We start from the raw sequence: 26,633 nt of genomic DNA on the forward strand, positions 1-26,633 counted from the left end.
GGAATCCTCATGCATAGTAACTTATATGCAAACTGGAACAGAGCTCCCAGGGGTAATCTGAGAAGACTGGCATTCTTTGATTAGGCGTGGGGCTCCCGACACTGTCAGTGGGAAGGACAAGAAATTACTTCAGGAAGAATAGAGGAGTAGTTACACATAATGATCAAAAAAGACCAGAGGCAACTCAGTACAAGCCCTGCTACTGAATTCTAAGCAGGAAATACAACTCCGGCACTATTACATAAATGCTACTCGTCACTTTCACAGAAGGAAAAAGTAGCGTAAACAACTTTAATTTTTCAAGAGCTTCTAACAGTGTTCATTTCTGTGCCACCTGCACTGCCACTCATTCCACATTGCAGCACCATCTTGTGGTTACATGGAAACAAATGGAACTGTACAAAGCTGCAAAGAATCAATATATTTTCAATACTGGAGCTTTTCTGTAGTCAGTGTGGACAGTGTGTCTAATTAAATGTTTCTGCTTTGAATGGTCAACCCCAAATATTTAAACTCTACCAATTTCAGTATTCACCTTTTCATCTGTCTCGCTCTCATTCTTAAACATCTATCATACCCTCAACAGTTTCATTCCTCTTCTCGCCAGAGCATACCTCCATGTATCAGTACATGTCTTCTCCATTCCTGAGATATCCTCTCATTTTCCAATGTTGTGTTAGCCAGTCTCCATATCTCAACAGGTATATCTGGACTAACTGCCTTTTTCATTCATCACCCTTTTCATAGCTGCCCCCACGTCCTTCTTACTAATCCTCTGGGCGTCTTGATTCTCTATCTTTCCTCCATCCGCATTCCCCTTTTTCTCATTTTCTCATTGTTTTCTATGTAAAATGTATGTAAAATCAGAAAGCATTGATGCTAATTATTTAACATCTATAACAACATCTTTAACAAGAAGCAGTTCAGAGCTGATCCCGAGTGTAATCCCACCCCCAGTTTAAACCCATGTGTAACTCCTACCATGCACCCCACAAAGAAGCCAAAGGATATTTGTATATTTTGTATAAAGCAGTTTTTTGTGTGTATGGATGATGTGTTGTTGAAGTATGTTGATTGCCAATGAAAATATAATTTCACATTTTAAAGGTCAACACGCAAGTAGCAACCCACTTAAAATTAATTTACAGCTTTTTCATAGAATATCTGTTTATTTGAAGCCAAATTGGAAAGCTCCTGAAAGGAAAAACTGTAATGCCAAACTGTGACAGAACTGAAATGCTTAGGTTTTGAAAATCAGCCTGTTTACCATGTGGCTTAAATAAAACTCAACACTAATCAAAGACAGATCATTTGTGATGAGGAGGGAAAAACACAACCAAAAAAACCCCCAAAAGAAAAACAAATGTTATGACTAAATATTTTTTTTTATCTATGCATATGTATGTTCTAATTACTGTAGGGTTAACTATTCATCATTGAATCATGATGGAAACTAACATGTTTTAGTGCTCTTATGGTGTATAAAAAACGTTGCCGGATCAAAAAGCTTTTCACACTTTTCCACTGTGAGAAGGTGTTCCTTTGCTGTTGATAAGAATGTAACTACATTACTGTGGTAGATAATGACAACTTGAACATGTCTAAACTAAAGAAATGTGAATGAACAGCAATGCTGATCCAACACATTAACACCACAACAACAAAAATAAAACCACCAGACCCAAATACCCCAACTAAATTTAAGATCCTCTAAAATTATATTTTAAGATATCAGAGGATTACACTCAGTTTTCAACATCATAATACCAGATATCCTGGCCACCATACTGGACCACCTTCAGATCCCCCCTGCCACCTGCTCCTGGATCAAAGATTTCCTTACCAACCAACCAACCTCAATCAGCCTGGTGGAATCTGTCTCCACCTTCAGGTTTCTGCGCACCCAAATCTCAGGTGATTTCACCTGGACCCACAACACCATCACACTGGTAAAGAAGGCCTAGCAACAGCTGCACTTCCTCTGTGTCCTGAGGAAGAATAAACCTCGGCCAGAAGCTGCTGCTGGCCTTTTACCACTGCCTGGGTGTTTGCAGGGGCCACAACTGTGAACAGGAAGGGTGCTCAGATGGTAATTAGCTCAAAAACTCATTGGCTGACCTTTGCCAACCCTGGAAGCTATTGCCACTCATGCCACTCACACAGTGGCATGAGTGGCACTCTATACTCTCTATACCCAGACAAGTCCTTTTTCACTGCTTCCTAGCACTTTGTTCTCCAGTGTGTGCCTTTCTTGTTTTGTACATATTCCTCTACTCCTTTTGAGTGTTATGAACATGGGTGAATTACTAGGCCATGGGGGCACATCCCTTGGAACCAGTAGGGGCTGTTACCCTTCATATTTTCATTTATTTATTTATTTTCAAAGTTAAATTACACTTAATACTGACCCGGGTTATATAATCACATGTATCTGGCTAACAACATATGGAAAGCACAGACAGCATAGATTACATTTGGCCGGTTGGCAAATTGAATTGTATTAGTGGGTCCAAGTTCAAGGCAGGATGGTGGCTTAGCCGGCAGAGAGAGAGACACTTGCTGAACCCTCTGATGTCACCTGTGGTCCAGGGTTGAGGAATATTAAGACAATTTAAGGCCTCCTGTTAATGACTTTGCTTTAAAGAATACCAGAATGAACTTTGCTTTAGGTAGGTGATTTTAAAGCTTGCACAGAATGTAAAAGAATAGCAGAAGAAGTATAATCTCAAAGTAATGTGCTACAAAACTTTGAATGCGTAGGTGTGTAGAACGTTTGTATCCAAAGTGTGTAGTCGTGATAATCCTCCCATGATTGCAAGTACAATAGCCAGATACTCACAGAGTGCATGATATTGTAAAGAGGCTTATGTACTAAACATTAGCATATGGAAGTATGCAGTTGAATAAAGGCTCTAGCCATGGTTTTGGTCAGTAACCCTAGTAATGCCAGTCCCACTATGGTGCTACACATAAACACTAGCGAATCACCATCACTATTAAGATTCATTCACTTCAGACTACTACAAAATCCAATTTAAAGCTGTTCTGCAGCAATGGAGGTTGATGAAGCCTTGAAAGCTGGTTCTACTAATTCCTACAGGTGTTTCAACTTTCCTGGATTGGTTACAACCCCCTCTGTCTGCATAAAAGCATTGTTGGAAGACATTGTGGTACCATAATCTCGTTAGAATCGGTTGAACAGTATTGTACTGCATGAAACACCATCATTGGGCTACTGAATACTGGAAGAAGGTATTATGGACTGGTGAATCAAAATTGGAAATCTTCGATTTTTAATGATCTTTGCAGGCAGGATCTTTGTACGCTTTCAAGTAGGCGAAAGGATGGTTCCACAGTGTGTGGCATCAACTAGCATGTTGAAAAAATGCTAGAAAGAATGCCATGTGTGATCAGCTGTCATACCCGCCAAAGGTGGCTACTTTGATGAGTCACAAGTTTAGAATACATTTTGGTCTATAATTTCACGATTTTTATTCTTTACTCAAATTGCTTATTTAATGTCATTTCAGACTGCAATTAGACATCAAACTCCATCATTTTCAATAAAACACTGGAAAAATTGGGCTGTTCAAAAACTTTTGACCGGAACATTACTTTGAGTGCACAGTGCACAACTGAGTGTAAAGGTGCTATTGGGGGGGGGATTAAAATCTCACTGCTGGGTCCAGACCTCCTCCAAACTGATGTTTATTTACCTACAAAGAAATGAGCAGTCTCCAATTGTTATGGCAGTTTCATTTAAATTAAGAGAGACAGAATATCCAGAGAAAATGACATAAAAGTTATAAATTGCTTTCAGACAATCCAACAGAGGATTCAGGAATGATTTCCCCTGCGGTATCAGTAAAAGAGACCATTAATGTCTCTACAAGATTTTATAGCAACACGTTGATTACTTGTAGTTATAGAATATATATAGTTACATTGCGACTAGTTTTTAAAGTTGATAACGATCTGATGACATTCTGGCCTCTCATTGTTGGCAGTACTGGTAGTACAGCACGCAGTAGCAGCAATACGAGTATTATCAGTGTTTCCATATGAAATCTCAAAGGACTGCTGGTTTTAAGAGAATGTAGGTGGAGAGCTAGCTATGAGAGGAGCCTTTATACTCAGTGTAAATAATAATGGAATGTGAACTCAAATAGATGTCAGTCCACATTAGGTGAAGCACGCAGCTTCAGCACCGCATTAAATAAACGGCACAAAGTGAATGTGTCAACTGAGAAGACTTTTAAACATGAAAGTAGGTTTGTTAAGATGTTATGTACAATAGTAGCTTATAACACACACGGTTTAAAGATTTAACCCGTATTTTCATTCAGGTGTGAGTAAGGCTAAGGCTAAGACTATGGAAGTAGGCAGGTTCTGAAGGCTGTGGAGCGACCCAGCATCAAATACTTCCCCTCTGGATCAGTGAAATGGGGGGAAAGGTGTGTTTGAGGAGGGACAGAAGGGTGCTTTGTGGCCTTCCCCAGTCAGGTCAGCTCTCGCAATCTCTCCCTACCCCACCCCATTCCAATCCTCTCCCTCTTCCAGCACCCAGTCTCCCTCCCTCAATCCCACCTTCCTGCTCCCTCGTCACCCCATCTCTCTCCTGGATCTCACACAAACCTTGACCACTTGAGAGATGCTACTGCTTCTCTGCCATTCCCTCCTGCTCATCTTTGCTCAACAGGTAAGAAGAGCACTACCCTTTCACCTTTTTTTCCCTCAGACTGCAGATAAGACAACACTCGATGCCACTCAGAAACTGCTATATATAAATCCAGAGGAAAGCAGTCAGCTGGGATACCTGACTGCAAGTGAATACCAAAACACCCCGTTCAGAATTGACTGTTTGATAGTATTATTTGTATGTAGGCTTTAGTAGTTTACTGGCTTTAGTGTAGGGCTTATTTTAGAAGCGTGAAGTAAGAAAAGATGACAAAATTGGGAAGCCTTTGCAGTTCAAGCTCCCGTGGACTCATTTTCACACCATGAAATGAGCTCATTCAGCAAACCTGGCAGACAGGCTTCAGATTTTTGCCATAACCCTCAGTAACCCTTGGAAGCTCTGAGAGACCAGGGGTATTTGGAGCACAAGTGGTGCCATGGCTGGATTTCATCACAGCAAATACCATCAGGTAAACATGGACATTCAAGGACTGGAATATATTGAAATATCTAAGACATTTTGGCCTCTCACTGCTCTGAGCTCTGTGCAGTGTGTCACTATGTTAGATGTTGAATTTTTTGGCTGTCATGCTTTGTTGAAAGGTTTCTTATAGATTTTTGTTTCTATTTTGAATTTTTGTTTTGTTTTGCACTTAGCAGTGAAAAATACAAAGCAAGAAAGACTGGGAGGAGCCGAGTTCCCCTTAACCAGACTGTCCCTGCACAGTTACAATGACAATGCTAAACTAGAAGTATGATGGGTATTAGACATGTCTAAGCCTCAAACCTGAAAGTGTGTGTGTGTGAGAGAGAGAACAAATTTCAATCTTTTCTGATAATTATTAAAGATGATCAGAAATTAAGTGGCTAAATGTGTTTTAGCTAAAGCTAACACATGGATCTGAGTAAAGCCACTGCAGTTAGGATTTTACTCGTGGTTTTTAGACACAGACAGTAAAGATAGATAGGTTTAAATACCTGAAGTCAACCATCCAAAGCAATGGACACAAGAGAGATGAAGAAGAGAAACCGGCAGGGTGGAGTGGGGTGGGTGGAGACGGGTGTTAAGTGTGATTTGTTACACACTTAATACTTAAAGATAGCAGTGAGAGGGAAAGGCAAGGGTTACAAGACAGCAGGGAGACCTGCTATGATATATGGTTTGGAGATGGTGGCACTGACCAAAAGACATGTGCACCACTCTAAATAAGGGGTACATGCACTCACTGCACCATAAAGTCATATCCTGTTAGCAGCTTTAGAGAAATTTAGAAAACATGTACTTTTTAGAACAAGTATATTCAAATAACTCAAATAACTATTATCCAGCGTAAAACTGCCAAATCAAACATGTGGACCGGCCTGCTGTGGTGTGTGTGTATAAGAGAGAGAACGAAAGACAGAGTGAGATTTTATGTCTGCTCTAGTACAACGTGGCAGTAAGGGACCCCAGGAAAAAAAACGCCCCAGGGCCTATGATGGAGTTACTACTCCTGTGGCAATGAGATCATTTTTCCAGTCCAGGGGAAAAACTAAAAGCACCTTTGAGGCATCATCTGTCTCCTCACTTTCATCTCCCTCAAGCTGGGCTAAAAGATATCTGACACAAAATATTGACCTTGGCTGGTAAAAAGCACTACAGTAAAATGCAAAGGCATCTTGTTCCTTTAGTCTCCCATTAGAGTGTCTGCACTGAACACTAAAGAGTTCTACTTTAACATTTTCCAGAGTAACTAAACCTGGTTGGACAAGGAGGGTCCAGAAAGATGGGTGTGAATGTAGACAGGAAGCAGATAGACGTTACTGGTACATGTAAACATTTTATTATTTGAACTGTCAATTTATTTAAAAAAAGCTACTGGTTCGAGGAGCAGCGTTTTTTACTGTACATTTCCCCTATCATCTCCATCATAATAATAAAATAAAAATAGTACTGCCAATTCAAAAATTTGACTCTTTCTGGCTGTTTTCCCCTCAGTGCTTCAGCAGGGCGCAGAACAATGGGCAGCTGCAAGCTCCTCAGGGTGGACGGGCTACGACAGAGAGACGCCAATTCTGCCAGTGGCCCTGCAAGTGTCGGCAGAGACCTTACTGTGCCCCTGGTGTCAGCTCTGTCCTGGATGGGTGCGGCTGCTGTAAGAGCTGCGCCCGACAAATTGGAGAGCCGTGCAACGAGAGGGACGTGTGCGACCCACACAAGGGCATGTACTGTGACTTCTCCGCAGACAAGCCAAGATACGAGGTTGGAGTGTGTGCATGTGAGTGGACCTGGTCTTTTACTTGATTGCAGGCAGGGTTGCAATAAAGAGTCAAGGGGCCCAACACAGGTTTTAATCAGGCTTCCTTAGTTGCACTGCAGCAGTGACTCATGGTCAAAGCAGCCACTCATTTTACTCGGATCCTTCGTTATTATGTCCCTCCATCTTACCACGTTTGTTTCATCTTCCTCGTGGGGTGATCGTGGCTCAAGAGTTGGTAGTTCGTCTTATAATTGGAAGGTTGCTGGTTCGAGCCCAGCAATGCAATCCATTATTATTATAAACCTTTACAAGCTCGTAAAAAGATTTGTAATAAATATGAATGAATGGGCTGCTGTCAGTGCTTGTATGACCAGTGTGCAGCAGCCTTTCAGATCGGCGCTTCGGCCCACCGGGAATAGGGCCATTGTGCCAGATTACCAGTCCAGCTCTGATTACAGGGGTACATGCTGCTTTACTTCCTACAACTATGGCAGTGTGATGCTGGCTGTTGGCAGGTGGTCAAACATTGTAAAAGTTGGACATGGCTATAGTAACATCACCCACTGGTTTGCGTTTTAGTATTTTGAAGCCTTGACTTTAGCTTCATAGACATGGCCATCTTCATTCTTTGCAGAGCAACTGTAATGGATGGATATACTTTTAGACCACAGGTTAAGTTATAAGCTAATGCTAAGCTGCATCCATAACCGCACAAGTGCAGACTGGATTATTTTGAACTAATGCAGCTGATAAATATAGCTGCACCGTAGCTGCTAATTAATGCTGACAAACCAACAAAATATTTGAATTTTATTATCCAAAAACTAAAGACTTCCTGAGAGAATGGTCTGTAGCACACAACAGCCTATAATAATCATGATCAAACTAACCTCACCTCTCACTTTAAGCTTTAATACAGCTCAAAAGTTTAGTTATTGAAAATTTATGAAGGGAAATATTAGCTACTGAGACCAAAACACCTTTCTGTACCAACTTATAAACATGTTTTTGTTATTTTTTTGGTTTTAAACAGTAGTCTATGGGGCTCGCCTCACTTTTGGATTCAGCGTCAAGAGGATATTTGAGGATTCAGCCCCAGGGGGCTGCTGTCGCAGGGTTACGTGTGTTGCAACAGTAACAGAATTATGGATATATTGTGAATGGCATATTTTAAAGCAGTGCAAATCACAATTACTCTACCATGAGCCAAACAACATTTGGAAAGACCATAAAAGTTGTATGTTTAAATTCGTTTTTTTAGTGTTTGCATAAAGCCACACAGTGGCTTCAGAGGAGGCCGCTCTAAACCGGTTCAACGGGAAAGCATTTTAAAAAAAATATGCAAGTGTGAAGAAGCCTGAAGGGGCTTTTACAAACCTCAGTGGGAAACTTAAACTCCAATCAACAATTCCACCTACGTGAGTCAAAAACCACTGGCAAAAACATGTTTTTACATTCCATGTCATCATTCGAAATGTGCAAATTGCGTGCTAGGCTGGGAATCAATGCCAGCATAAAGGAATATGCCATTTTAAAAAAGCTAATTTGCACTCAAATCTCATATTTTGTATGCTTGTGGGGAAAAAGACACAGTAAAATTCTTGGTTTACAAAAAAAACCCAAACAAACAAAAAAGATATTAATTTGCATTACAGTCTTAAGATCCACCATAATCAGAGTTTGAGATTTGCACCAGCATGTTTCTTCTCATTCCTTCAGACATGATGGCGGTAGGCTGTGACCTGAATGGGGTCCACTATGAGAATGGAGAATCCTTCCAGTCCAGCCCCCTCTACAAGTGTACATGCATCGCTGGAGCCATCGGCTGTACCCCTGCTTTCATCCAGAAGCCTGCTGGTCTCTTAGGCTCTGCACCACTGATCAGCAACACGCCAGCTGGCCTTCGCAGTGGCCAGAGCCCAAACAAGCACCAGCAGGACACTACCTACATGTCAGGTGTGTGTTTAGAGAATGAATTCATGGAGAAGAGCCAGACTGTCTTGCCTGGAATGCTAATTGCTGTTAGGTAGCTGGAAGGGAAGGGGGAGCCTCATTACTCAGTACTGTCAGTGTGAGGTGTGACTGCCTGTGGTTAAACTGTCTGACACATATGATTCCAGTTAGAGGAGGAAAAGGAAGAGAAACAAGTTGGTTTTTATTAAAAGCCATAAAAATGTCACTTTGATGTACGGCAAAGCTTATTTAATTGGCGTGGCATGTAGCTGAACCAGATCTATCACATGATCTATCTGAGTCACATACAGTGATTTGCCACTGTGAAAAAACAAAGCACTTTCCCACCCAGCAAAAACTCATCGTCCCTGTCGTTGAGATTTGGTTGAAACATTTTAATTTTGATTAAAAATGTCAAGAAAAGACACGACAAGCTTACTAAGTGGTGCAAACGAGCATGATGCTATAGTCACAAAAATGCACTAACGAGATGGGAAAGTTCTGAGGGTGATCTAATAACAAAAGAAGCTTTTATTTTGGTGTTTGTGGGTCTGATCTGGTTGTGGTTCGAGAAGTGTTGGTGCTAGTGGACGGCTCCGGTAATAATGAAAAAAAAAAAAAAAAAAAAAAATGTAAAGATAGCTACATGTAAAAGAATGCCTGAGTTTGTGTAGTGAGCTGGTATGTTTACAGTGTTTCAGATTCTTTTGTGTTACATTTCTATGCAGATCTTTTAATTTTTTTGTCCTTTTCTATGTAGTAGCAATTTCATATCATAATGAATTCAAAATTGATTAATGGGACTGCTCCCATAAGGCTCTATAGCACCAAATCACAACCAGTATTAGTCAAGTTACTTGAAAATAGTAATTTGTTACTAATTACTGATTACTTCTCCACAAAGTAATCCTGTTACTTTACGGATTACTTATTTTCAAAAGTAATTAGTTACTTTATTATTTACTTTTTAAAAACATGATACATATGTAATAATGCAATAGACCTTTCAGCCAATTCAAATTTTTTTTCCTGCATAATCCATCATATAAAATTGAATCAAATCAAAAAGTCTCTTTTTCAAACTTGTTTTATTAGTTTTAATCTTTTAACTTTATACACATTGCATTAAGCAAAAATTAAATTATATGCAACATTCTCTGAGTTGAAGAAATTTGTTTAACATTTAAACCCATGTTCTGCATATTCCAGCATTTAAAATAAAATAATTTTTGCGTTTACTCTCACTCTTTCAAATAGATGCAAGAAAAACACAGCAAGAAATAAATAATTTGAAGTTTAATTTTTCACTGTAGAAAGAAGTTTTCTTCCCACGTAGAGTGCACGGCGGACGCTAATGTTTATGTCACTTTTTACAGAATCAAACTAGAAGTAATGTCAGTAATTCCAAGCCTTAAACACTGCATGGATGTACTCTCTGCCGCAGATCAACAGTGGATAATATCTCGATATTATCCACTATTGTCATGAGACATTAACAAACAAAATCAGTAACGCAGCATGCTTATGGTATAGTAACAGTAATCCCTTACTTTACTTGTTACTTGAAAAGTAATCAGATTACAGAAATGCATTACTTTTAATAGATTACTGCCCATCTCTGATGGAGACACAGCAGCTTGTTGGAATGATTCTGATCTGTGCTTTGCTTGACACAGTACCCTTTAACTGTAACACTGAAAGGTTACAGGGACCCTCCTTTAGCCTGGAAGAGGAACTGCCTAATCCAGACCACCCACTGGAGTCCCTGCTCCAAGACCTGTGGCCTGGGCATCTCTGTACGTGTCAACAACGATAACAGCAAGTGTGAGATGAGGAAAGACCGCCGCCTGTGCTTGCTGCAACCGTGTGAGAAAAGCGTGCTCAGGAGTGTCAAGGTGGCATCTTTAGCTTTAATCTGTCTGAATCTTTAATATTTTCATTTAATTTTTAAAGTTTTTTTTCTCAAACTCTTAAAAAGAAAGACACCAATTGCTATTCCCACTTCTAGGTGCCAAAGGGAAAGACGTGCCGACCCAAATTCCAGGCAAAGAAAGCAGAGAAGTTGACTCTCTCTGGCTGTACCAGCAACAAGAAGTTTAAGCCCACATACTGCGGTGTGTGTACAGACAAGCGCTGCTGTGTCCCCAACAAGTCACGCATGATCAAGGTCAACTTCACCTGCAAAGGAGGCTCCAACACACAGTGGAAGATGCAGTGGATAACGTCCTGTGTGTGTCAGAGGAAGTGCAACGATCCGGGCGACATGTTTTCTGACCTGCGTTTACTCTAAGGACCCCAAACGTCAGAGACGCAGAGTGGTGCAAGCCCCGCTGTGAGAAACTAAGGACTGAAACACACATACACTTTAATTCTCCCTTAGTAACAGTTTTGCACCTCCAAAAGGACAAAAACAAAACTAATTTTGAGAAAGAAGAACAACAGATCATTAAAAAAACAAAACAAAGTTTTATGGAGCACTCTTCAGGACAGGTATGTGCACTAACAACAAGGAATATGGCCAGTGTACTAGCTTTAACATTACCTCATAACAGAACAATTAGGGAGCTTGGAAAAGCAAATAGAAGCTTTAGAGTAGATTAAACTGATGTTCTCTTTAAGTGCTGTTTGGAACACTTTGACCATGCCATACATTAGATAACGTTGATATGTAAAAGCTTCAGTTCTGTGAGTTTGATTCCCAGATTCACAGCACAGCAGACCTTCATCTGGCGATGGAGAGTCTGGGTGCATCAGGCGTGAGTCTGGCCTTGGTGGCATCCAGATGATGATATTCTTCAATCAGTGAGTTGAGAGAGGCAATGGCCTCTGAGAAGAAGCTCTGTTCCATCCCTTCTACATGCAGGTAGTGGTGTAAGTGAGCCTAAAATGAAAAAAACAAAACATTAAACTGAGTCTGACTGATGTGTTTGTCAGATTTAGAGGCTGATATGCATTTGCCAATAAGCTTGAAGAATAAACCTGAGATATCATTTCACCTGAAGACAAACTGCTTTGTTTTCTGTGGCTGTACCTGCACCACATATTGAATTAAATAAAAGAAAATACACATTTTGAAATCCATGTATGCCTCTAAACTTAAACCAGTGCAGGTAGACTATATGCCAAGTTATCTTTTGTAGCTACATTTTACAGATGGGTTAAAAGGTTTAGGGTTTAAGCTAGAATTAGGTTTAGGCTAAGAGTAGACTATAGGTTTGTAATAGTAAAATTTAAGTTATTAGATCTGGGAATGCATTACTATCAAAGAATGTCCTCACAAAGACAGCTTGAGACGCACCTTCTTCCTGTAGAGCTTGGTAAAGCGTTCCCTGAGCTCCATGAACGTGGGCTTCACGCAGGTGTTGTTGGCCAGAGCTAACAGGGAATGGGAGTGTCCCACGGGAGGCACTGAACACAGACTCGTCTTCCAGCCTTCCTGGTTCCATGAGACAAAGGGCAGTGATGGTCTCAGTCTAAAGCCAGGAGAGAGGGGAAAATAGCTGTATATGTAATGTTTAACATGTGAGCTTCACATGACAACCAAAAGACTTTGTTTAGTCTCAGTTTACTGTACTTTAAACTGTTCTTTATCCTGAAATCAATATGTGAACAGTTCCCTAGCTAGGAGCTATGACTTTAAATCCAGAAACCAAGCACATTTACTTCACTAGCTTTAACAACAATCAAACAACTGGAAATGAAACAGTAAAAAAAAAAAAAAAAAAAAAACAAAACAAAAAAAAAACTTCACTTGTCTGCAGATTAGAGGACTACCAACATCTACAAGTATCCTTATAGTTAAGATACTTAGTCCTGTTTGTACATTAAGTATATATATATATATATATATATATATATATATATATATTTGTACTTCCTTCCTCCTCCTACCTCTTTTGCCAACAATTTTAACACAACAGTCACAGTACAAAATGTGTGTGCCAACTGAAAAGGAGTTCTGTGAGAGCAGTGGTTAGAGGAGAATATAGTAAGAGCTTGTGGCTGAATGCAGTAATCATGACTTACTGCTAGTGCTCAATGGGTATACTATGGGAAAAGGTGAGTGTGTGGATCACTGGGTACGTTGGAATGGTTGCATGAAATCGTTACATCTTTTGGTGTAGAATTATATACAGAAATAAAGGATTTTCCTCTGACCTCTCGATGTTCCTGCGGACATCAGAAACCTGCACGTTACCCCTGACCATGAGGGCACAAGCCAGGTACAGGCTGTGCTTTGGGTCAGCTTGTATTAGCTGGTGGTCTTTACTGAAGGCATCGCTGAACATCTGATCCAGTCTAGAGCGCACGGTTGGAAGACAGGAGAAGAAAAGAAATGCTTGTATCAGTTGATCAACTTTACAAGAAATGAATGTGCATCAAATCATGTTAAATATTCCTTTTATAGCTTTTTCTTCCAGCCTCAATGAACCCGATTTTAACTGAACATGCCTTGAAGATTTTTATCAGAAGTTCAAAAAGACTGGGAACCAAGACGGCAGTGTTTGGCATAGAAGAATGTTTGCACCTTTATTTATGTAGGGAAGTCCCAAAGAGCAGGCGAGATATTTTTAAGCAACACCATGCCCTGCATTCATACAGTCACATTTATTTACTGCTGGGAGTTATCCAGTAAAACCACCACTCTTTTTGACCAATAAGCATCTTCATAGGAGGAGAGAAGGTCTCTGTGGCCGACACAAGGCCACTTTTGTGGCAGCTGTTGCTGGGAGGAGGTAGGCAGATTGGTTTTTTTTTTTTTTTTTTTTTTTTTTTTTTTTAAATCCTACGTCTGGAAAGCTAAAATTGAACTTGCCGCTTTTTCACATAATAAAAAGAAAGCTGGGGCTTTGTGGTGTTTTAAACTCTTACGCTTCTGTTTAACTAGGAAGAAAAGTGTTATTCTGAGTTTTTAGTAACTTGGTTATTCAGATCAGGTGAGTTCATTAAAAAAAAAGCTTTATATTTAATACAAACTCAAGGTCGAATGTAAAGTGTTAAACCTATTTGAACTGGATCTTACTTTAATACTATTTTTCAGTAATGATCAGCAGAATTTCTCAACTATTAATCATTAAGTACTGGATTATTATTTAAACCATTCACAACTCTTAGCTACGCCTCTATTTTCCAGCTGTTTCCCCACTTCTGCATCACTGCTTATATTAACAGAAGTGTTAAAAGGTGTTTGCCTCCTTCCTGATTTTGTATTTCTTGTATGTTTGTCACAATTAAATATCCATCAAACAAATGTAAATATTAGACAATATATGTTTATTATTTGGCAGTTTAATTCTACATCTGATCTATTACTTTTACCTAACTGATAACTTTTCTGCTCAAACTTGAGGCATTCGGTTCTTTACTTTTCCAATTTTTTTGTGACCAGACAAGCTAATCTGTCACTTGGACACTAACCTGTGGGGTGTTTGTACTTTGGGTTGAAAATCATAGACTAACCAGGTCATTCATAGAATCATTTTAAAAAGAAAGCTTTTATAGGAGATAATTAATTGATCATGAGCAAGTTTCACTTTTTTCACTCTACCACTGTAAAAGCAGACATTTGGGCAGTTTGCCACTCATTGGTAAACTGAAGCATTTAGGAGTGTGTAAAGAACACCACAATTCTTCCCAAGGTCACACCATGCAATGCTCAGAGGAAATCCAAAAGACCCAAGAGCTACAACTGAGATTCTACAGGCCTCTGTTACCTGGTAAATGTTAAAGGTCATGACAGTACAATTACAAAAAAAAAAAAAGACTAACCAAGTATGGCTTATTTGGATAAAACCACTGAAATGGAAATTGCATAGAAATTATGAAAACCAAAATGTTGAAATATATTCTATTTTTTGACTTTGCATAATATTGCAAACTCTATGAATAAAAAAAATAACAACAAAAAAATCCATTATTTATTCAATTAAATACCCTGAATTCAAAAATTTAGTAGCATAACATAATTTCAATTAAGTACAAAGAATATAATAGGCAATTACCACCGAATATGCACAAGGTGTGGATATGAATGAAGGATGAACACAAAACCAATGATGTTATTGTGTATTTCTTACAGGAGTTTGGAACTATTGTCCTGACAAAACTGAAATGTGCAGCACACTGAAACCATTTAAAAATGTCATGTTTAGTGTTCATCTGAATTTGGGGCAAACGGTCAATCATTTCTCTCTGTTTTCATAGTGATTTTGTGTTTAAACCAGATGTTAAGGATGTGGTTGTGTTCCTTATGTCTAGAATGGTGTCAGGGACAGGAGTTATGTAAGCTGCAAGCTTCAGCCTATACTCTTTCACATGATTCATATCAGGAAAATATTTGAATCTAAATTATGCCACTAACCATATCAGCCACCCCATCTGTAGGAAATCGTGAGTCAGTCCTGCTTGACTGGTGCTGTTTCATCATCATGTTACAAATGACAGTTTAAGTTACGGTGTAAACCAACCGAAACCACTTCTAAATGGTCAAGTCATCAATGGAGGGGTTCATGTGAGGAGGAGCTCTGCAGGACACACAACAACTGTCAGGTAAAAATAACTGCACCGATGGGCACAAGGCTTACCTCCTTGTGGGCACATTAATATCTGCTAATGTGTAGAGGGGTGTGAGACTGGGCACCAGGTAGTGTAAACGAGGAAAGGGCACCAGGTTCATCGCAATCTCATTCAGATCCATGTTGAGGGAGCCCTCAAACCGGGCTGAGCTGCAAATAAAAAAGTTATAATGACATGCTCAATTTGACTGCATAATAACGTTAAGTTCCACTAATTAGGGATAACTAAAAGAAGCAAATCTAGAATATCTTCTTGATACATAGCACTGTGCAAAAGATCAAAATACTTTTATTCATAAATAACTTCCTAAGTTGACTTGTGTGACAGTACCAAATCTCCAGGTTGACTCTCAAGCCCTTGCAGGACTCTCACAGAAGCTTTTAATGATAAGATAGCATCGCGCGATAAACACCTGAAATGCTTTGACATCTCTGGTTAGTGTCTTATGCTCCAACTTTGGCTGACTCAAAGGGCCAAAATTAAAACAGACAGGAGACTGCAGATGAAAGCCCAAACTGGCTTTACTGACTGTTATTATGAAGAGAATGGATACTAATGCATTTATTATGGCAATCTTATGGACTAGAAAAAATGGTCAAAAGGGTGTTAATGTTTTTCCTTAGCACACGGGCTTCTACTGTATATGAGCAAACAGTAATACTATACCTGGTAATATTGAGCAACAGGTTAGCCACAATGTTATTCATAGCATCAAAGGGTTTTTCTGCCCCACTGAGGCCTTCCTGTCCAGAGGTGACTGCGCTGTTTCTCTTGATATTTAAACCAGGCTTTGTACCATGGGACATAACTTTAATCTTGTTCACAATGTCAACCAATGACTGGAAGGGGAGAAATGAGGGAAAAGAAGAAATCACATTCAGTTTGACAGTTTTCATTTATGTGCGTTGCACAGACATTTGCAGGGAGAGAGGGGAGGCATTTCTGAATCCACAAACCTGGTTTTCCACTAGCAGGACACAATCAGCGTGCTCTGTGAGCTTGTTCATGGCAAGGACACTGTTGTATGGTGAGGTGATTACGTCATCTTCCCCAGATGGATAGATGGAGGTGACAACGCGACACACCTCAGGGAACTCCTCCTCCAGCAAGCTGAGCACTCTGGTTCCCAGGCCAGAGCCAGTACCTTAAATCCATAGTCAGTAACTAATTAATTATCAGCTGTCTACAGAAAAGTCCTTAATTTACTGACATGACAATTGAAATCTTATTTCTACACTGCTTGAAAAATTAAGGTAACACTTTGACGTATAACAGTAGAGCTGCAATCCCTGGTAATCCCTGAGTCAGATCGTGGACACTGAAGATGAAGGGACCGATCAAGCTGGAGGAGACCTATCGGGTTTGGTTAGCCTGTGGGACCTCAGAGGCAGCTGATTGGTACTGGCAGGCCAAGCAGAATATAGCTTGGGCGGTGGGTGAAGCAAAAGCTTAGGTTGTGGGAGGAGTCCAGTGAAGCCTTGGACAAAGACTTTCGGTCTGCCTCGAAGTGTTTCTGGAAAATCGTCAGGAAAGCAGTGCTCTACTCTGCGGGTGTAGTACTGCGGACTTCAACTGAGTATATAGTCAGGCAGTGGAAGGAATACTTTAAAGACCCACTTAACCCCACTGGCATGCCTTCTATAGAGGAGGCAAGTCTGGGGACAAGGTCACTGAGGTAGTTAAACAACTATCGGTGGCAGAGTCCTTGGACTAGATGATGTTGATAAAATTCCTGAAGGCTCAGGAATGTCATAATCATCATGTTGCGGGGATATCTACTTAACACACCTCTGCATGGAGATTGAGGTAATGCAACTGGACTGGCAGTCTGCAGTGGTGTTTCCCATATTCAAGAAGGGGGAGCAGAAGGTGTGCTCCAACTATAGGGGGATTGCACTCCTCAGCCTCCCCAGGAGGGTCTAGGTTTTGAGCAAACGGCCTCAGAATTTGATCTCTGCATTTTGCAAAATGGTCCTGTTGCTTCATCAGGGAATGGCCTCCAGCTTAGAAATGTGGACGAGGCCCCTGGGGTAGACCCAGGAGACACTAGAGAGATTATATCTGTTGGCTGGTCTGAATAAGCTGGAGTACGTGGCTGCAGAGTGGGAGGTCTGGGTTTGTCTGCTGCCCCCATAACCCAGTCACAGATAAGACAAATAAAATGGATGGATGAATATTTGAATATATTATTTCAATAAGTTTTTTCTCTAAATTCTAGTTTCTATTTTATTTCAGCTAACTACTCTTACAGCCTTCACACAGGTCTAAAAGTAAAGAAGTGACGTGCGTGACAACAAAGATACAAAAATTAAGTAAGTGAAATGAAATCATGCACAAATGTATTCTTATTGGCTTTATTCATTTTTTTTGTCACTACAAATCTAACATGAATTAATTGAAGTAAAGCTTGGAGTACTGGACTGTGAAGCATGAATGAAAGGATGCCCTTGAATCAGAGCCTTACCTCCTCCCATAGAGTGAATGAGAAAGAAGCACTGCAGACAGTCACATTGCTCTGCTGCCTTCCTGAGCTTATCCACTATCTTCTCCCTGTAGGCCGAGCCGTACGTCATGTTTCCAACTGCCCTGAATGACAAGCACAAAACGATACCTTGGTTTTTCCCCCCTAATCATAAGATAATGCCAAAAATTGAACATTAATGATAAGTATAATTTTTAATGCTCAGGACAGATTTCATATTACTTTCATCTTTTATGATGATCACTATGTCAGATTAAGCAATTATATTGAGTGATCAACATGACAGACTGCCCGTTGCTCCCACAGCATGCATGATGTGTCAGGAAGTTGTCAGTAGCTAGTGTGTTCATGGAAAGGAAAGGTAACAGACAAAAGCAACTGAAGGGGCTGTCAGGATGTCCTGGAGCATCCCATGTTGCTCTTGTGTTTTTTTCATTACGACAAACTATGCAAGATAAAAGAGTCAAAGTTCAACTCTCCCTACGTTATACGTGTTGTAGGACATATAAAAGAGTTTAGTGCAAAAGTCATTCATGGTAAAAACAATATTGGAATTTTAAACATAGGGTATAATTATGTGGGCCAATAAAAAGATTGCCGTGCAGTGTAAAGGCTTTCTCGCCTCTAAGCAACAAACTGTGGGAATCAGACTGACAGTCTCAAATTGTTGTGGCATGCCAAGTACAGGATTTACCACAGGCGTCATGGATTGACTACATAATCCATTGGTGGTTCATTCACAGGCAATGCTACACTGTAAACAAGTTGCACTTTTTTGTGCAGACAGAAAATAAGCCACCGGCAGCTGAGAAAAATTTACAGAAGATAAAGATTATTTGAAGAAATTAAAAGCGTGTGCTAATATAACTCTGTGTCAAGTAGACTTCCTGTTAACATCCCATAACATTCCATAGCATCTGATATCACTGTGGGCCTTCTGCTTGACCATTTCCAATCTGTGAATCTGTGAAATCTTAGAGTCATATATTAAATACTTTACAAGAGATATATACTTTTTTGAAAAATATAGACTATTGGCTCATTAACATATGAAAAAAAAATTGTAAGAGGTCCTGTAAAGTCCCACATTGGAGCACACACTAGATAAAAAGATAGTACATAGTTGTATTTCACAATAATGCATGGAGACCTGGTCTACCTACAATTTCAGGTAGGTAGACCAGGGAAACCATACAGAGAAACTACTCACATCAGGCTGATCTTTTCCCTAAATTATACTCTGCACAATTGAGAATGTGAAAACTGAAAAAACAACAGTTAAGCCACCCGTGTTCCTCTTTCAGATTATACAAAATTTAACATATAGTGGATTATTAAGAAAACATGTTTAATTCTTTCAGACAATTACCAAAAAATACTTTCTTTGCAATCTCTTCAAAGACTATTCCCTGAATACCACTAGAACTGCATATAGTGTAACAGCACGTGAGCTGTAACACAACTCCAGCAGGATTTAAATTATGGTGTGCAACAGTTGGTAAAGTCCACGTGAGCTCGGTGGCATCCTGGGGCTTGTCTGTCTCTTACCAGTTGTTGCCTGAACCTGACACGTCTGTGAGTAGTTGCGTGCTATCAAACACTTCTCTTAACGGGCCCTGCAGGATCTGGTTGACCACACCCTCTTCCATGTCCACCAGGACCGCCTGTGGATTCAAATATGTGAAAATGAGGCCTGCTCATACATTTCAATGCTATCATATACTGAGCACATTCCTTTTACCGCAGTCATTTCATAATTCACCCAATGAATGCTGAACCTTTCAGTAAGCTCGACTCCAAAATAAAATGTGAAAAGAATACGCATCATCAATCAGTCTTAAGCTTATTATTATCCATGTTAAAGCCGTTTATCATTTTTCTTTGGGCCAAAGTTAACCCCAAAGGGTGAAATTTGAGATGTGGCAGCCCTTTTCTCATTTCTAGTAGAAGGCTTATTTAATGGAAACAGAAAGACGTGGCACCTCTGGCACAGCAAAAGCTACAGCCAAACTCAATGACTGAGAGAATCAGATATGGAATTAATTTGCATTTGATACAGTTGACCAAGAGATGTTCACAAAGAATTTACCTTCAGTATCAGTCCATACTAGCAACATTCAAAGCCTTATGCTTTGCATGTAAAAGACACTTGACTATGCCTGCACTGCTATTGTGAATGTTTCATAGGTTAAAATGTTTGCACGCATAGGCTAACATCTATTTTTATTATTACCAACTCTGAAATTTCTGAAGTTCTAACTTCTTATTTGCTTAATTTTTATCCAGTTTTGACACAATAACTAAAAATTAGGGACTCGAGAGTCCTTCTAGAACTTACCCTGGCCTTCAGGTGTTGGATTCTCCCACCAACAGCAAATGCAGCCCCGTCACTTTTCCTGGAAAAGGACAGTCAGTGATTTAAAAAAAAAGGGTAAAAAAAAAAAAAAAAGCAATACATTTGGAAAACTTATACGTCAATGAACAACTGGAGGAAAGCAGGTTAAACATACCTGGAATCCACATTTCGGAAAAAGCTATTGAGGGCTTCATCGTACAATCCCCTCTGAGGATGAAGGAAAAAAAAAAAGATTTAGGAGCTGTGAGAGTCATGTCTGTTTCTTACAGGACAAAACAGGGCACACAGAAAACAGACATCCCTTAGAACAAAGGTTTAGTGAGAAAACATAATGACTTCCCTGATTATCATAGATAAGATGTTAAAAAATTTACTGAAAGTTTTTCTTGGTCACTTAAATCTACAGTGCTGTGAACAAGTATTTGAACTCTTCCTGATTTTGCTTTGTTTTTGTTTATACCAGCTGCATCTACATTTTTCATTCACTTAAACATAAGATTATAGTAGACTAGGCCTGGGTATCTGGTGAAATGGTGAATCAGTAGTTTCTACATAGTTGATGCATTTTACCTAAACCCTAAGAATTACTGCACATATCACTGGAACACTTTCAGTTTTACCATGATAAAATTCATGTGAAATCAGGATTTCATTTTTGGAAATTAAATTAAATTGTTTCTAGTGCTTAAGACCAACATCCCTAAAGCTTATGAACTACAGAAGGCAGCTAACATTTAAACTGGAAACCAAAATGATTACAACTTGGATAAAGCTGAGGTAAATATCTCTCTGTCACACTAAAGAAATGAGTTATTAACTACCCAGCTGAAATACAGCGCTGAAAAATGAGGTTTTCTAATCATTAAAAAAAAAAAGAGAAGCATTCTCTGAATCACTTAGGGCGTGTCTGCTGAGGCGTCAACTGACAGCTCTCACATCATCTCAAACAGACTGCACAAAGCAGACAAACAGAGCTGGAATTGATTTAACGCAACAACACAAGTCAGAGAAGAAAATTACAATGTGTATTATACAATAGTGTTTGACACTTATCTGTTTTTCTGTCACAGTCAGTTTGGAATGCAATTTAAAAATGACATGACAATGTGGCTGGAAAGTCTGGTAATTATAAATTTACACCAAGATGAGAAACAAATAACACCCACACTGATTATTAAAGCAAAATACCCCACTATACATTATAATTCCTCAACATAGATACATTCGAGCTGGCCCCAGTGTTTTCTGGCATTTTCAACTCCTCACTGCAGGCATGTCATGTGCCTGCCTGCTTCAAGTCCTCCACCATAATCCCTGTCCCCAAGAAACCTAGGATCACTGGACTAAATGACTACAGACCCGTGGCTCTGACATCTGTGGTCATGAAGTCTTTTGAGCGCCTAGTTCTCTCCCATCTCAGGACCCTCACGGCCCCCCTCCTGGACCCCCTGCAGTTTGCATATAGAGCCAACAGGTCTGTAGACGACGCCATCAACATGGCCCTACACTTCATCCTGCAGCATCTGGACTCCCCAGGAACCTACGCCAGGATCCTGTTTGTGGACTTCAGCTCTGCCTTCAACACCATCCTTCCAGACCATCTCCGAGACAAGCTTTCCCAGATGAATGTGCCTGATCCCATCTGCCGGTGGATCACTGACTTCCTGACGGACAGGAAGCAGCATGTGAGGCTGGGAAAGAATGTCTCTGACTCTCGGACCATCAGCACCGGCTCCCCTCAGGGCTGTGTTCTTTCTCCTCTGCTCTTCTCCCTGTACACCAACTGCTGCACCTCCACCCACCAGTCTGTCAAGCTAATCAAGTTTGCAGATGACACCACCGTTATTGGGCTCATCTCGGACGGGGATGAGTCTGCCTACAGGAGGGAGGTTGAACGTCTGGTGTCCTGGTGCAGCCACAACAACCTGGTGCTGAATGCCCAGAAGACAGTGGAGATTATTGTGGACTTCAGGAAGCACACAGCCCCACTCCCCCCCATCATCCTGACTGACACCCCCATCACCTCTGTGGACTCATTCCGCTTCCTGGGTACCACCATCACCCAGGACCTGAAGTGGGAGCCCACCATCACCTCCGTCATCAAGAAAGCCCAGCAGAGGATGTACTTCCTGAGGCAGCTGAAGAAATTCAACCTGCCAACACGGACGATGATGCAGTTCTACACTGCAATCATCGAGTCCATCCTCACCTCCTCCATCACCGTGTGGTACGCTGGAGCCACTATCAGGGACAAACAGAGACTGCAGCGTGTTGTGCGCTCTGCTGAGAAGGTGATTGGCTGCAGATTCCCATCTCTGCAGGACCTGTACACCTCCAGGACATTGCGGCGTGCAGCTCGGATCTCAGCTGACCCTTCTCACCCTGGACACAGTCTGTTTGACCTGCTCCCCTCAGGCAGGAAGCTCCGGTCCATTCGCACCAGAACCTCTCGCCATAAGAACAGTTTCTTCCCCTCTGCTGTTGGACACATGAACAATAACCATATGACTGTTCCCACCACTAACACATGACCCTACGCTGTGTCACTGCATCATTCCATGTTTGGCACTGATCACCACCTGCACTCATGTATATATCTTTCTACGTAGCACTTTTAATTCTTATCCCTACTTTTATTTTTTCATGTCTATTTAAGTGCTATTTATGACACTACTTAAGTGCTATTTATGACACTATGTTTGCACTGAAGCACCGCAGCAATTTCCTAATGTTGTAAACCTGCTCAACATTTGGCAATAAACCCCTTTCTGATTCTGATTCTGATTCAAGCACATAATCAACACTTACTGTGGACTAAGTTACTAGAGGTGGGAATCACCATACATCCCACGATACGATCTTATCAAAATACTTAACGCACGATACGATATTATTGCAATTTTTTAAAATATTTTGCGATATTCAGATTCTGTACATAAAGGTAAACTTTATCAATATTCATTTTATCTAATATCAAAGTCTCACACTCAGTCTTTCTCTCATTTCAGTCAGTTTTATTGTTGACAAACTGAACGGTTTGTATTACAGTCTAGTCCAACTTAACTGAATGCAACCATCTGGTACAATTATAGCTATTCTGAACTATGAAATTTATGAAAACTATGCAGCCCATTCAGCAACTGAAGAACTTGAAAGTAAATTAAAACAAAACATTTTACATTAAATAAAAAAGTTTTAAACTTAATTAAAATAAAACATGTCTTAAATTAAAATAAGTAAACTGTCATGTTTATTGCTGCCAAAAAACAAGTTAAACACATTTGGACAGTGAAGGAATGTCAGGATTCTTGCTCAGAAAAAGGATCAACATGCTCTGAAGTCAGAGTTCCAGTCCACAAACTTTTTTGGTAACAAAATATCGATTTCTGCTGTCCCTGTATCGATACATTATTAGCAAACAAAATATCACGATACTACATAGTATCGATTTCCCCCCCCCACCCCTATAAGTTACCAACTAAAGATAAGCAAACACAAAATCTTTCACTCTGCAATGACAAGTATAACAGAAAATGGTGGCGAGACAGGGAGGAGACAGTTGGTTTGGGTCTGTTCACTACTAACAGCTGGTGAGTCCCAATTTATACAGTGTAAAATAATTAGAATAATGCTAATAGAAATGTACATTTGCTGATAATAGTCAGACATAACATTATGACCACCTGCCTAATATTGTCTCAGTCCCATTTTTGCTTCCAAAACAAACCTTACCCATTGAGGCATTGACTCCACTAGCCCCCTGAAGGTTTGCTGTGGTATCGGCACCAAGATGTTAGCAACAGATCCTTTAAGTCCTGTAAGAGGTGGGGCCTCCAGTGGATTGGACTTATTTGTCCAGCACATCCCACAGATGATCGACTAGATTGATATCTGGAGAATTTGGAGGGGTAAAAAATGCCTCAAAGTCATTGTTGTGCTCCTCAAACCATTCTTGAAGTTTTGCTTTGTGACAGGGTGCATTATCCTGCTGACAGAGGCCACAACCATCATGGAGTACTGTTTCCATGAAAGGGTGTACATGGTCTGCAACAATGCTTGGGTAGGTGCTACATGTTAAAGTAACATCCATATGTATGGCAGGACTCAAGGTTCCCAAGCAGAAGATTGCACAAAGCATCCCACCGCCTCCACCAGCTCACCTTCTCATAGTGCATCCTGGTGTTATGTGTTCCCCCACTAGGTGATGCACATGCACCCACACCTCAACCAGTTGTCTAGCCATCACAATTTGGCCCTTTTCAACCTCTCAAATCCTTATTAAATTAAGGAAAGCCTCCAAGCCCCCCCTTAACACATGGACAAACATCACAGACTGAGGAAAGCAGACAGTTTTCCCACCTTGGTTGTTGGAGGTGCATGTGCCAGAGGTTAATGACACTTTTGCTGTAGTGGTATGAGATACTGTAAGAAATGCTAACAGTTGAAGGTGTTTGTTGCTCCCAGCTTTTTGAATGAGTTTCTCCTCTGAGTTGATTAAATATGCTCAACTTTAAAGGTTTTCCTACACTAACTAAAGTTACTTGTACTTGAATTACATTTTGCTATTTTGTACTTTTACTACAATGCCTTGACATGATCCCAAAGGTGCTCTACTGGATTGAGGGATGGTGGCTCTGGTAGCCATTTGAGTACAGTAACCCCCTTTCGTGTTCAAGAAACCAGCTTGAGATGATCTGAGCTCTGTAACGTATTGTCTTATCCAGCTCAAAAGCACAGGTGTAATTATAAAAACGTTAAAAGCGGCTGTGTTTCACCCAGAGATGCTGTGTCTACGGGTTTTTGGTTGTATAGTCTGGGTCACCAGAACATTAGAAAGACAAACATGTGCTTTTCCTGTCGTAACAAGTCAGACTTCATTATTATTCGTCGGATACCTTCGTTGTGCTGTGCTGTGTATGTAATTGCACTTACTTTATTGACATGGGCATGCTCTCGCAAAGCAAGATCCCAAAACCTGCAGCCAACCTGGTTGCCGCACTGTCCAACTGCAGAACGGAATTTCAGTTTAACTTAAAAAACACAATTAGTAGTAATACAGATTTCATTTGTTAAAGGTATGTAGCTACGTCACATAAAACGGAACTACTTGACATAAACACCGACCTGGGGGCTAAGCTAGCCTCCTACCTGTCATTTACCGCGCTGAGTTTCACTCACCTTGGACCACAACGGACTGTGTCATGTCAACAACACCCCATACACGTTGTAAAAGTGCGAAGCTAATCCATAATGACTGTTCCGTTTATGTTATCCATCAATAAGATCTTCACAAGACTTTTGAACACCTCTTCTTCCTCGCGCCTTAGCTATGTTTGGTCGAGCATTGATGACGTCATTTCCATGGAAACGGAACGTACGTTTCAGCCACTGACCCCCCCCACTCCCCAAAAAAGTGTGTGTGACGAACAAAAACAAACAATAAAGACATTTTTAAAAAGAAAAAACAGGAGGTTTGTAGTAATATAATATAGCAGTTTTGTAGAAACCACACATTAAATGATTAAAATCTCTTCTGTAGTTTAACTCCCATTAATAAAGTTAAAATAAAGGATGGTATGAGATACTGGTTTTTAAAAGCAGAATAAAAGCATTTAAGACTGTAAACTATATTTTGTCAGTGATGTTACATTATGGTTGAATTTTGTGTCTCAGCGTGGGTGCCAAATTAAGGTAGGTATATGTTTTTCCAAAATTAAAACAATTAGAAAACGAAGAGTTTTCAACCAGTTTTCCAGTGTTTTGCCTTGGTATTTATTGCTTGTCTGTGATTAGGCTTCCCAGTTATTTCACCTTCTGTCTTAACTGTCGTGAAATATTTTACCCCCTGAAAATGGTGTGCTTCTGAGTAAAAACATAATAAAAACATTTTTAAAGAAAAAAACAAACAAAAAACAGTTACTGAACACTTATTATGACTTTTCATCTTACATCACGAGCATGCTCTAATTTCCACGCCCACATAGGACATATACTTATTGGCCGCTTTGATAGGTACACCATCCAACTGCTAACTAAACAGCCATTAGACTGCTGATCCGCTTGGATTGTTGTGTATGTGTGTGTGTGTCGCCATCTAGTGGCTGATTAAACTGACTGCAAACAAGTTAACTACCTTTAACAAGATTGTGACAGTTGTTTAATTTTCATCTGAGTCATTGGGTGGACACTTTGGATGTACATGTCACTGGACTGTGGGAAAAACCAAAAGAAAACACTCCTGTGTTCTGACCATTTTTAATTTACTGAGTATATCTGTGCAATATTGCATGCATATACGAGGTTGTTAAGTCAGTCTCAGCTGATTTTGGTGAAATGAACAAGTGCACTA

At 40.2% G+C, this 26,633-nt stretch overlaps 2 protein-coding genes across 4 annotated transcripts; one reads left to right on the plus strand and one right to left on the minus strand.

The window, feature by feature from the left end:
- Positions 1-4,591: 4,591 nt before the first annotated feature.
- Positions 4,592-11,160, plus strand: ccn6 (cellular communication network factor 6). Its single transcript, XM_085246959.1, has 5 exons — positions 4,592-4,699; positions 6,656-6,935; positions 8,637-8,873; positions 10,572-10,765; positions 10,879-11,160. The coding sequence occupies exons 1-5, from the start codon at positions 4,652-4,654 to the stop codon at positions 11,158-11,160; spliced, it is 1,041 nt and encodes a 346-aa protein (XP_085103085.1). The 5' UTR covers positions 4,592-4,651.
- Positions 9,944-25,649, minus strand: tube1 (tubulin, epsilon 1). Of its 3 annotated transcripts, XM_085246956.1 has the most exons (13): positions 25,463-25,649; positions 25,217-25,290; positions 24,017-24,175; positions 20,439-20,491; positions 20,267-20,324; positions 19,477-19,592; positions 17,911-18,032; positions 16,403-16,590; positions 16,113-16,285; positions 15,455-15,595; positions 13,029-13,169; positions 12,169-12,343; positions 9,944-11,751 (listed from the first exon to the last, which is right to left on the minus strand). In XM_085246956.1, the coding sequence occupies exons 3-13, from the start codon at positions 24,146-24,148 to the stop codon at positions 11,593-11,595; spliced, it is 1,458 nt and encodes a 485-aa protein (XP_085103082.1). In that variant the 5' UTR covers positions 24,149-24,175; positions 25,217-25,290; positions 25,463-25,649; the 3' UTR covers positions 9,944-11,592. The 3 variants fall into 3 exon arrangements, with proteins under 3 accessions (XP_085103082.1, XP_085103083.1, XP_085103084.1); XM_085246957.1 differs by lacking the exon at positions 24,017-24,175; XM_085246958.1 differs by lacking the exons at positions 24,017-24,175; positions 25,217-25,290 and having other exon boundaries at positions 25,463-25,646.
- Between the last annotated feature and the right edge of the window lie 984 nt (positions 25,650-26,633).

Source organism: Mchenga conophoros, linkage group LG15, assembly GCF_057382185.1.
Source record: "Mchenga conophoros isolate Kocher_MC1m ecotype Shallow Benthic linkage group LG15, M_conophoros_male_GT1.1, whole genome shotgun sequence".
Taxonomy (NCBI): domain Eukaryota; kingdom Metazoa; phylum Chordata; class Actinopteri; order Cichliformes; family Cichlidae; genus Mchenga; species Mchenga conophoros.

Bases quoted from the DNA above. Each gene is read 5' to 3' on its own strand.
- ccn6 (XM_085246959.1), top strand. From the start codon at position 4,652: ATGCTACTGCTTCTCTGCCATTCCCTCCTGCTCATCTTTGCTCAACAG. The intron at 4,700-6,655 runs GTAAGAAGAGCA...TTTTCCCCTCAG, and splicing joins TGCTCATCTTTGCTCAACAG to TGCTTCAGCAGGGCGCAGAA. The intron at 6,936-8,636 runs GTGAGTGGACCT...TCATTCCTTCAG, and splicing joins CGAGGTTGGAGTGTGTGCAT to ACATGATGGCGGTAGGCTGT.
- tube1 (XM_085246956.1), bottom strand. From the start codon at position 24,148: ATGTGCTGGACAAATAAGTCCAATCCACTGGAGGCCCCACCTCTTACA. The intron at 16,591-17,910 runs GTAAGGCTCTGA...TATGGATTTAAG, and splicing joins CATTCACTCTATGGGAGGAG to GTACTGGCTCTGGCCTGGGA. The intron at 12,344-13,028 runs GTCAGAGGAAAA...TCCTGGCTTTAG, and splicing joins GTCCGCAGGAACATCGAGAG to ACTGAGACCATCACTGCCCT.